The sequence below is a fragment of the Eptatretus burgeri genome, chromosome 3 (genome assembly GCF_056783735.1).
Source record: "Eptatretus burgeri isolate ZD-2024b chromosome 3, Ebu_testis_v1, whole genome shotgun sequence".
NCBI lineage: Eukaryota > Metazoa > Chordata > Myxini > Myxiniformes > Myxinidae > Eptatretus > Eptatretus burgeri.
Window position 1 is genome coordinate 57,743,811 of NC_140963.1, and position 12,155 is coordinate 57,755,965.

The 12,155-nt window shown below is 42.8% G+C and overlaps 1 protein-coding gene across 11 annotated transcripts in view; it reads right to left on the reverse strand.

Moving 5' to 3' along the window:
- Window positions 1-12,155, reverse strand: part of LOC147029978 (E3 ubiquitin-protein ligase NEDD4-like) — a 325,864-nt gene that overhangs the window by 152,018 nt on the left and 161,691 nt on the right. The window contains exon 1 of one of the 11 annotated variants that reach the window (XM_085873552.1): window positions 3,624-3,683. The exons of the other annotated variants lie outside the window; for them this stretch is intronic. Coding sequence (XP_085729678.1) covers window positions 3,624-3,668 — 45 coding nt within the window. The 5' untranslated portion in view covers window positions 3,669-3,683. Of the gene's footprint in view, window positions 1-3,623; window positions 3,684-12,155 lie in introns of those variants that run through there. 11 annotated transcript variants of the gene reach the window in all.

Genomic DNA, 12,155 nt, shown 5'->3' on the forward strand with positions numbered 1-12,155 from the left:
ACAAAAAACAATTCAGAAAATTAGAGTTAAGACTCCACAACATCTACCTGTCCAGATTTTAATATATTCAAACTAATCAGCTTGTCTTAGTGCAGATATAAATTGTTCGTATGAATCCAGACATAAATGCCTACAGCTGTAAAAACAAAAAGTGCTGACAATAGGAAAGGAGAGCAAGATATTAATAAAATCACATGGCAATTCACAGAGAGAAGAGAAAATGACTGGAGAAGTTGGAAATGACTGCAAGCAAAAAAACAAAGCAACAAACAAACATTAATACAGTAATGTATTCTTTTTAAAACATTGTGATTAAAACAGTGACCTCATGATATCTCCACGAAAGGATGACAAGGTAAATGACAGAATATCCTTTGACAGTACAATTAGTACAAGGATATACAAGGCACTTTGACAGGAGAAAGCCATTGAGATTTTATCATGCCTGTGCTCTATTAACACCCACATCAACTCAATATATCACTTTATCAACTAAATTACTCTGGAAATGTGGGGGATGGGGGATTGGTGTGGAGTGGGGGGGGCACAGGGACATCACATAGAGGTGGAATATATATATATATATATATATATATATATATATATATATATATATATATATATATATATATATATATATTGCAGGCCGGAGGTCCAGTGGTGAGAACGACCACAAGGTGGGGGAAATTACGTCATCTCCCACCAGACTCTCCGGAATTGTCGGCCGTCGCTCTGGATAACTCTGTGAAGCGGTGGGTCGCTTAACCGACCGTGGATGCCAATACCTCCACCGCATAGCGTATTGTCTTTTTGTCTCAAACGAATTTACCTAATTAACCACGCGGTGTCGTCTACCAGGGAACCACGCCTTTGGCACATCTTGCTCAAACCAGGTCACTCTACCGACTGCGGTAGAGTTCCAACTACCGACTACCAACTCCGGTTCGGGTGCAGTCGAGCAGAACTGCCAAAGCTGTGCCGGCTAAGACAACGGCAACAAAGACCCGGCTAAAACTCAGATCCAAACCATGCTGGACCAATGAAAGAAAAGACGGAACGAACTGGGAACATTTCTAATAATAATTTATTTACAATAAGGACACAGAGCAAGACCTATCATGGAATATACCAGAAAAATTTACAATGATGGAATAAACACTTACACAGTTTCTACTTCCAAGACAGGCCCACACACTCAGATGATTTATTAAAAGACCCCCGCAGCCAGAGAGGGAGAGACGAGCTGGGGGTTGCAGTTCGCTTGGGTACCTGCTCGGCCCAGTCACACGCATGGGGCTCGTGCCCATTGGAGGAACCCGAGCGGAGCAGTCGGAGTCCCATGGCGGAGATCAGGGTTACGACGGGACCCAGGAAAACTCCAACGAACACTAGCCAAATGCAGAACTTCACTCGAACGCCCCAGACTCCTGCTCAAACCGTACGACACACACCAACCAACTCAACTCCTCCAAAAAAACTTTCACTCTGAGGATCGCGTAGTATTTTTATGGACCTCCCCGAACGGGGTGGGGGCTCGGTGAAACAGACGTCACCGTCCGCCCCGATTGGACAGGGTCTTCATGGGGCCCGCCCTTTCTGGGCGGGGCCTCCGCCAAACTGGGAGGCCCACCCCGCTCCACACGTGTGGACTCATCAAGGGGAAGATCCAAAGTTGAAAAGGAGCGTTTGTCGAAGCGCAAAGGAACGGCAGACTGGGACGTTTTTTTCCACGTATGCTGTGGTCAGCAAGGCGAGAGTTGCAAAGGCTGGAAGGTACCGTGGTTGGTTGTTGGATGGTCTGTTGGATGGTTCGTTAGAGGGTTCGTTGGATGGTCGTTAGATGTAATAGCCTACCTAAAAGGACATCGCAACGCACACCTTTGATTCTCTCACTAGACAAAAGGAAGGGACCTGTCTCACATGTACTTAACGGAATAACTGACTTTTCGAACATCTGTATGTTTGAATGCATATGGTTTCCAGATCCGTAACAATATATACAGTGGGGTGCAAAAGTATGAGTCCATTTAAATCAATGTCAAGCTTTCTCAAATCTCAATTTCAAACACGAATTTATCATAATATTAAGCCATATTGTTTAATTTATTATCGTTATTATTGATTGACACTTTGTCTTAACAAAATAAATGAAGAGGTTATACATTTGAGAAAAAGATAAAATGTATGTGAGCAGTCTACCTATGCTCTTATCTGGGGTACATTATATTTATATCACTGTTGGGAAAGGATTGACTCAAACATTATCCATAAATTAACTATAACAACACTCGGTAGAGCACATTCCTCCGCCAGGCTGAACAGTTTACATTTTGTATCCCAATGATTGGCTGGATTTGGATGCCGACCTAAACCAAAATAGAATCGGCTGGTTCTTGTCAATGAACTAACTCATCCACATTTCTATGAGATATCATGATGTTACATATATCGTTTTTGGGCCCATCTCTCAATGTTGAAGGATTACTTTAAATGTTAAAAAAAATTCTCGTATCCAGATCCGGATTTTCATCATAATCAAATCAATTCATCCTTGTCAGACATCCATCCTGTCCACCAAGTTTCCTTCAAATCTGTCCAGAACTTTTTGAGATATTGTGCTATATAATCGGTTTTATCTCTCTCACTCAATGATGAAGAATCACTTAAAAATTCTCGGATCTGGATTCGAATCTTCAGCAAAATATATTCAATCCTTCCCTGTCACACACCCAACCTTTCCACTAAGTTTTGTCCAAATCTGTCCAACACGTTTTGAGATATTGTGTGATGCATCATTTTTGTCCCTATCTCTTAAAGGTGAAGAATCACAAAATATTCTCGTATCCAGATCCGGGTCCAGATCTTCACCAACATCGAATCAATTTAACCTTGTCGAACACACCCAAACTGCCCACAAAATTTCATCTGAATCCGTGCACATCTTTTTTGAGATACCTTTTTTTTTTTAAATGTCCTTCCAATGGATGGCGTACATTGATACATTACCTGGATGCAAAACACAAGGGTGACAGTTTATAGCTGGGTGAACATTTGAACCCAGACTAGATAGCTTGAAGGTGAATGCAGACACCTCAACGCCATCATCATACCAGCCCCAATGCTTTTTGGACAACCTTTTTCTTTTCATCAAGGTCAATGCACTAAAGCATTTTTTCTAGGTCATTGGTCTACTTCTCCCCCCCAGAATGGCCCATTTGGTATTACTATCTGGGCACAGACTTCATGATAATGAACACAGGCTCAAATCCCATGTACCATGTTTATTAGCCCATTGTCTACTAATGGCCTTGGAATCCAGAGTGCAATGAGGCGTCCTTACATCCTTGTCTTGCATGTAATACATGAACAAGATCCTCCTTGAACTTTAGAGCATTTTTCGGAGGAAAAAAAAAAAACAAAAAAAAAACATTACGTCACACATTATTACATTTATACATTCCCTGAAGGTCACCTTACTTCCCTAGCCCCAAATGCACTTTGGCGCTTTCTAAAATGCATTGTCATCAAAAAGTGTGGTGCAAATTTCGAACAACGTGATAAAAATTATACCACTTCGCAATCACCCCCGACCCCAACCCATCCAAAAGGAACAAATAACTCACCTTCCCATCAAGCAGGATATAGACATGTGCATTTTCCGAGAACATAATGCCTTCAGGACTGACCCACAAAGAGAGATGGTATTCACTGAATTGCCTGGAAAACTCTTCTGCTCACAAACTACGAATCACGTACATCGAGGAGTCTTGGCCAAGGATGGCATATTTTTTTAGGCAGCCAGACAGCAGGATAAGGGGAAAGACAAACAATATCACCACGGTCGTCACAGGAATCCCTGTTCACCACATGCAAAGGTAGCGCGGTGAGGAGTGAGAAACGACCATGCGCCGTGCATGCCCAAAGGCAATGTGACATAGCCAATGCGGAGCAATGCAGTGCAACCTTCCAAAGGCACTCACCCACCCCCCAATATGATCTCTCGCCCAGCTACTCAAAGGCTATTGCACTGCAGAGGCAGCAGAGAGGAGAACAAAACCACCAACTCACTGTACCGCACAAATGCAAACTGGATGGGTCGTTACTTGATGTCACCTTCACAATTACCAAATTACCACCTTAAATCTTCACACCTGTTTTATCTCTCTCTATCTATCTATGCATATTCCAAGCAGTAACTGCACTATCATCTTCAAAATTATCCCTGCAGGACCAAACAATGCATTTGGGTCAGGAGATAGCACACGATTCTTCGATTTAGGGTTGCTTGTTTGATGATCTCATTTGATCAGTGCATAGCTAATGATATGAGGATTTAAATCCGACATGAGCCTTTCACACTTCTAAAAATGAAATAAATTTTTTTTTTTTAAACAGATTTAAGAATTTTGTGATTTCATTTGAAGAAATGATGGATAACCCTCAAAGAATCCGAGCAGAGCAGAAATATGTATGGGACTGTGCAGTATGGTATCATATTGCATGCATATTAGGTTGGGAGTTCATTAAGAGTCTGGCCCAGAGGAAACAATTTCTGCAGAGGGGGGGTACAAAATACTGCTGATGCAGTGCCCCCTGTATTTAGGGTAGGATTTTGACATTTCACCTGGGTGCCAGTAATAATGCACTGACTCTTCATCAGAAGCCGAGATGGAATCTTTGAAGTTGACCAAATCGTGGTAGCAAGTGGGATTCTTTAACATCGATGCAAGGGAAAACAAAGTATCCGATGCAACGCCCTGCTTGGGAAGCACCATACCAAGTTTACAGCTGGCCCAAGGATCAAACTTGGACTGCACTTAAAGTACAATCAGGCCAGCTTTCATGTGCTTAAGTGGATAAAGGTTGAAATTCTATTAGACAATAAATTGTTTGCGAAATTCCTCCAGCACCAGTCACAAGTTAAATCGCCATGACATGCTTCCAGAAAAAAGTTGAAAATAAAATAAATCAAGCAGTCAGGAGGAGGGTTGGTGCATAATTACCTTGTACTGTGTGCAAACAAACTGCATTAACAGAGTTGTGTGTGTATAAATGAAAGAAAGAAAGAAGAAGAAAAAAAAAAACACGCTGCTCTTTGTGTAAACACCTGACACCACAAGCAAGATGTCTTGCCTGACGCCATAAATCCCGGACACCACAAGCAAGATGTCACAAGTGAGATATTCCTCCCACTTCAAGGAAAATCAAAATAATAATCAAAGCTTTCCTGAAGCTCAAGCTTTCTTCTTAAGGATTATACAAACTGTTCAGATGAAAAGCTGTGATTGATGTGCAGCTACGGCTCTTAGAAGAACTAGCAGATACCGGTCAACGACGGGTATGGGGGACAGGACGGATCACAATACTCGGTTACGGTAGCTTCTTTGGATGTTTTGCGCCGCATTCAACAGCTCAGTTCATATTGGTGGCGTGTCTGGGTGCCCATGGTAGCGTTTGAGACCGGTCGCTTTCGATTGTTGGCCTTGACACATAGTGCCGGATGAGTAACACAAACGATTTGACATATTCATCATTTCTATATTACCTCCATCAACAGATTAACAACATGGCAGGATAAAAATCGAAAATGCTGAGTTGAACAAACGTCCTGAACTCATGGACTTAGTTAAGTAAAGCACGTCGTCTGGGGCCCGGCCGTCGGTTTGCCGCCGAACGCTGCTGATTGTGACGTCATCGATTCCCTCTGAAAATTCTATCTATATTCGATTTTTGAATCCGCTATCACCTGCGTAAATACATGGAACACATAATGTGAAGATTTCAGAGGTATGAACAGAATATGTTCGGAGAAAAGTGTGTTAGAAGTTCCAGGCTTACGCCCGTTATATTATGATGGCCATCGAACTCTACGCACAATCATTTTGATGAGGGATGGTAAGAAGAGTGTCAATGCACAACAGCTCTCGTTTGTGCTTACAAAATCGAGACTCATATATAAATATATATATATATATATATATATATATATATATATATATATATATATGTATGTATGTTCGAACTGGCAAGGGAACAACAGGATCACAGTTGAACACGTTTAGCAATGGAATGAACAAACAGGAAAAGAGGGGAGAGAGGATAGGAGGAAACACAGCAACCTGCAAGTAAGAGGATTGGCTTAGGTGGGGTTAATGGGGGTTAAAGGATCACAGGTATGGATGGAGGATGATACGAGATGGAGGTGCACCACCTGTTTGAAGTCCTTGAGGGAAGAGTGGTATAAAATGGCCTCAGGTAGAGAGTTTCACAGATGGGAGAAGTGAGGAACACAAGAGTTTAGGCATGCAGTCAACTGGATTTTGGGAGTTTAGTCTGGAGGGGTTTGCTGGAGAGAGTCAGAGGGCTGAGAGCGAGCAGATGTAGCTAGACTGAAGGAGAGGAAATAAAAGAAAAAGCAGAGGTCACCAACCTTCCTGCAATGTTGTTGTTGTTGTTGTTGTTGTTGTTGTTTCGTATGCAGCCTGTGGCAGCTATTTGCATAATTTTCTGGAAGCGTGGCTGTGCTGCTGATTCGAAGAGGCTGGTACTCATTTTGCCAATCTCAGAAGGATGACAGGCTGAGTCAACCCACCTAGTGTTATTCCAATAATGTCAACCTACCTGGTGCACAACAGGGGCTCAAACTCAAAACTCTGAGATCTTAAGCCAGCCACCTTAATCGTTAAGCCAACACCAGGCTTTTCCTGCAATGTGAGGGCAACAGACACCATGCTACTACCCCCTCAATGTGGGAAATTTAAAATAATGTTGAGACGTGTCGATTCTGCAGAGTCCAGTAAACACATGTGATCCTGGGGTACAAGTCCACAGGGGAGAACATATTTTGTTTTCCCCCTTACCCCCCAGTAAAGCATTCACTCTTAAACTCCTTTAATATACTGTACAGGTTTTATTGTGCAGTACTTACAAGAATTAATCAGTCATTGTATCTGTACGATGAAGTGCAAACAGATACAATGACTGATTAATTAATGTAAGCACTGCACAATAAAACTTGTAAATTAAAAGAGTTTAAGAAAGAATGCTTTACCGGGGAGGGGTAAAGCGACTTTCAGGCCACCCTCAATGGCCTTGTACGTTGCGCGTCATTCTGATTTTGCAAGGAAAGATTTGCATTGACAGAACATGCCCAGTCTGCAGCTGAATTTGGAGGCCAGCTTTGCGATGCCATTGACCCAGAAGAGGTCATGTCTGATCGTGAGGCATAGAAATTCAAGAGACTGAACCATTTCTGGTGGCGAGCCATGGAAATATACAGGTGGGTTCATTTGACGATTTTTCGTTATGTGATTGGGTGAGACTGATTTTCAATCTTCTATTTATCAGACCAGCATCTAATCAATTTCAGTCCAGTAAAGTGGTGTAATTGCTGTCTGTCTGTTCGTGTAACGGAGATCCTGCATGACAATGTGAAAAATTCTGCAAAAAAAGCAGAGAGGGGTTTGCAGAGCACCGGAGAGGTTGTTTTCCTCATGAGGAACAAAACTCAGCCCAAGATGCCTTTGGGCACCTCAGCCACCCCTGGGAGAGGAGTTGCAAGGTTTCCATTGATAGCAATGGACTGACTAGCCTGGTGTTGGCTTAGTGGTCAGGGTGGCGACTTGGGATCCTAGGGTCCTGAGTTCAAGCCCCGTTGGCCGCTGAATTAAAAATACACCAGGAGGTTGACGCAGCCTCTCATCCTTCCGAAGTCGGCAAAATGAGGACCAGTGTACTGGTAAGGAGGACACTGCATCAGCGGCATAGCTGCGTCCCAACCAATGAAGCAACCAGCAGCCGCAGGCTGCACTCAATAGAGAGAATGGACTGACTGTAAGTTGAGGAAATGGCCTTATACGACCCATCCAGGAATGAATGTGACCTTGTATGTCACAGGCAGAAAGCTATGAAAGCCAAGCAGGATGCCAGACTGTATTGAATGCTCAAGATATGTCCAGGGAGATGGTCGTGACCTCCTGTTAGACTTAGGGCCTCCAACCATTGCAGAGAGGAGTCGCAGTATGTCCAGAGTTGAGTGACCAGGATGGAATCCAAACTGATAGTTCGAGATCAGGCTGTTTGAACAACGGAGGAAAAACATCAGCAACAAAGATCAATTCATGACCTTTCTTATAAATGGAAGGAAACTTACTGGTCTGTCGCCAATATATGTATTTTGCACACTTGTTGTGGATGTGAATAATAATCCATATATAATGGAAGTAAAGTATGTATGTGTGGACATAGATACGTACATGCATATCATCGACTCCTCCAAGAGGATTTGATCGAGGAAGCTGAAACCTTCGGGGATTAATGAGGGCACCCTGAAAGTGTCTGTGCAAGTTTCAATCGATTCCAATATGTTTTGAAAAAGAAATTTTAAACGTCTCGACTATCTTGGTATTTTTTTTTCCTCGGGGCTGGGGGGTGGGGGGTGGGGTGCGTGGGTGGGTGGTCGTGAATTTTCAAAAAGTCCGATAAGGAAGCCTAATTCAAGAAAATGTCATAAAGTAAAAGTTGCAGGAGGGGGTCGATTTAGTGGGGGCGGAGGTATTCAGATCTTGAAAATATTGAATACTTTGGCCGGAATTCCTGGGGGGGGGGAGATTAAACGAACATTTATTTTGGGAAAATATATTGTTCACAGCAAAAAATAAATTTTACTGTCTTTCAAACTGGTACATCACAATGCCAAGAAAAAAAGTCAAATGCATAACAACAAAAAGATTGGATTCCATGAGTCACAATGCAAGACAAAGGCAACAACAAAAATAGGCCCAACATCATGGGGAACGGTTGGATTCACTTATTCATGATGCAGGACAGAGGCATCAACAAGAGAACGCCCTAGGGTGAGTACTCTGCCAGTAATAAAAATAGGACTGCGCGTCCCAAAGCTCACCTGAATCAGGAGCAATAATCACTCAACTCCCCCCCCCCTCCCACCACAGACCTCCTAAGACCCTGAATCTTTTAATGCCATGAACAAAATTTGGTACATCATGGGTTGTGGTCAAGATTCATTTAAATTGTGTGTGTAGTTTTGGAGAAGAGAGCAAACCCCTATTTTGGGGGGGAACCCCCATACCCCGCCCCTCCCAACACCCCCGTGGACCCCATTAATGAGCACAGATTTTGATGTGGTCAATACACCTTCGTTCGGCATTAGATATGAAGCTTGTGGCCGAGTTCCATCAAAATTGTGTGTCTGGTTCAAGCGATGACTGAAGTGTTTCCTGACTGACTGACTCACCTACGGACACTGCTCGATGGCATAAGGTCACCGGACTAATGTCCAGTCACCAAATTAAAGTCCTCAGAAGGAACTTCGATGCAGGAGGAGGCCTTTCGGTCCATCAATGCCTGCGCTATTATGACCAACTAACAGTTGTTTGTCGTGTTCTGTCGTTTTTCAGATATCGAGCGTCAAGCAAGGAAGCAGCACGTACTTTGGTTTAAAGTCTTTTGGTATGACCTGACTGGGATTTCAACCCACCGACCTCCCAGACTCAGTTATCTCTGTAAAGGTTATCGGATGTAAAGCGCCACCTGATGGGAGTGGGGTCGTTGTGCATGACCACATGACCACGTGGACCGAGGACACAACTAGGCCCATGTTGGTATCCCCAGGCAGCTCGACCGTATCTGTCCACTCGTGGGAACCCTGAGAGCCACATAACCGCACTCAGATGCGAACATCTACAAATTGTGTATGCACATACATAATGCGTTCGCATCGCAAGTTCATCAACACATGCGATCGATAGACGTGGCCTGACCTGTGGCCTCCAGCAATGGAGGAGGGGCACATTATCCCATTCGGAGTGGAGAAAAAAGTTTAATCACGATTCTATGAGAACATGTAATCGACATCATGGGAGTGGGAGAATTACGGATGGGTTCGTTACTCGTGTCTCCCATTTCCTCATTCTACATTATATTTGTACAAACTCCTCCACGAGTCTTAAATAACTGTAAAAAAAAAAAAAAAAACAACAAAAAACCCGAAAACATTGTATCTACACCGCTCCTTCCCAATGCCATATCCAGGCGATGCAGGACGTCATCGCCGGGGGCTGAAGGAAGGGAGTACGCAGGTTTTACTCCGTTTGTTCGTTTGTCCGGGCGATATCTCAGCCATCCTTTGAGCGAGTATAGGAAGCTGAAATTTGGTGACAAAAGTGAAGATGTGTTTTGGCGAAAATGCATTTTTTTTGATTAACCAATTAATTACTTAATTATTTACGATTTATTAATTATTTATTTATTTTATTTCTCATCCTAACAATATCTCAGGCACCTTTTGAGCTTGGAAGCTGATATTTGGACATGACAGTGACCAAGTGATTTGGCTAACAAGAGCATTTTTTGATTTATTAATCAATTAATTATTCATTTTTCAATTACTTAATTTTCAGAGAGTTACAGATTCGGATAAAACAGTGATGGTTTGGGTCTGCTATTCGGCAATTGATTGAGAAATTAATTATTTTACGATTCTTATTTATTTTAATTCTGCAATTCATCAACCAATTATTGTACATTGCTCCCTCCAAATTCCAACTCCATGCGCTGCTCGGTGACATCACCGATGTCGCGCGCTGGAGGATTGTTACCTCCGCCACCAAAGGTGAAGGTTATGTCTTCATCCCTTCCCGTCTGTTTGTTTGTTTGTGTCCAGGATATCTCAATAGTTGTGGATGGATTCGGATGAAACTTGGTGGACAGGTTGGGTGTTTGACCCCGATGAATTGCTTCGACTTTGTGAAGATCCGGACCCGGATCCGACTACTAGAATTTTTTAAGTGATTCTTCACCATTGAGAGATCGGGCAAAAAACGATATAGTTCTGTATAGCATGATATTTCAAAAATGTATTGGGCCCGATATGTTCTCGTGGATCAGGCATTATGTGGTGGAGGTATGCACTGTACCGAGTGCAATTCTAGTTATTTATTTATTTGGCATGGGGGTGATGAACTTTGAATGTACTGCTACTTGTTAGAAATTCCTGTGAAACTGATTAATAATGTTAGCTTCTGCTGCTTCTCAGAGTTAGCAATAAGAGGCGACACCCAATATAAAAGATGTGAACTTGTATATAAAAACAATGGATGGTTCGATGTATTTTTTTTTGTATGCAATGTCGAGGCTCGTGGAGGAGCTGGAACATAGAATGGATCAGGATGTATGCTGTAACAGAACAAAAGCAACAGCAAAAAGAGATGGGGGGAAACACCAACAGAAGAGATGAGGGACAAAGTAGAGTTTATGTTGGGTGTCTCCATGAATGAAGGTGGATAAGAGTTCAGGTGTGCCAAGGAAGGACTTTGCACGAAAGAGAATGCCCAGTTGGCAACTGGCTTTGGAGTCCAACTTTGAAGTGTGGTTTCCATGAGAAAGATCATGGCTGATAGTGAGACACAAAAGTTTCAGTGACTGAACTTCTTCAAGAGGATTGCTAACAAAGTAGATGGGAGGGTTTGCCAGATGGTCCTTTCTGAGACAGTCAGAGTTTGATAGAATCACAAGATGGTCAAACCCTCGGAATGTCTTTCAGTTCTGACAAATCTCAATGTCTGCAGAGAGACAAGAGGCTGCTACTGCTTCGAAGTTGGCTTCCAAAGCCATGCCTATCTGAAGCATGATGGATGTTGTGGCAGAGGGTGGAGTAATCAGCAAAGTGATAAAAAGGATTAACTAAAAATGGAACAAGCATCTATGTAGCAAAGCAAAAAAGTGTTTGTATTGTTCAACGACATAAGTTTTCAGCAAAAAACAAAAACTTGAAGGCGAATTATAATGCATCCTTAAACCACCCGAAAGCAAGGAGAGAAAAAAAAGAAAGAAAAGAGGATGCACATGTTGGCAAGGTCACGTGGCATACCAATGGAAATACATCACCCTGATTTATCTTGAGGTCACAAGGGGTGGTGGAGGAAATGTTTTGGGGTGGGAGGGAGAGGTGATAGCAAGAGGCAGACCAGAACTCCTCTCTCCCCAGCTGATCCAGTCAACATATGGCATTTAGAGGGTCTCAGAGAGCTATATGGCTTCTGGGTTTGCCGCTTGTGCTGAAGTTAATGATGCAATGCAAACCTTCACTGGTGTGGCACACACAAGTGAACAGCACAAGGAAGCAAACCAAGCAT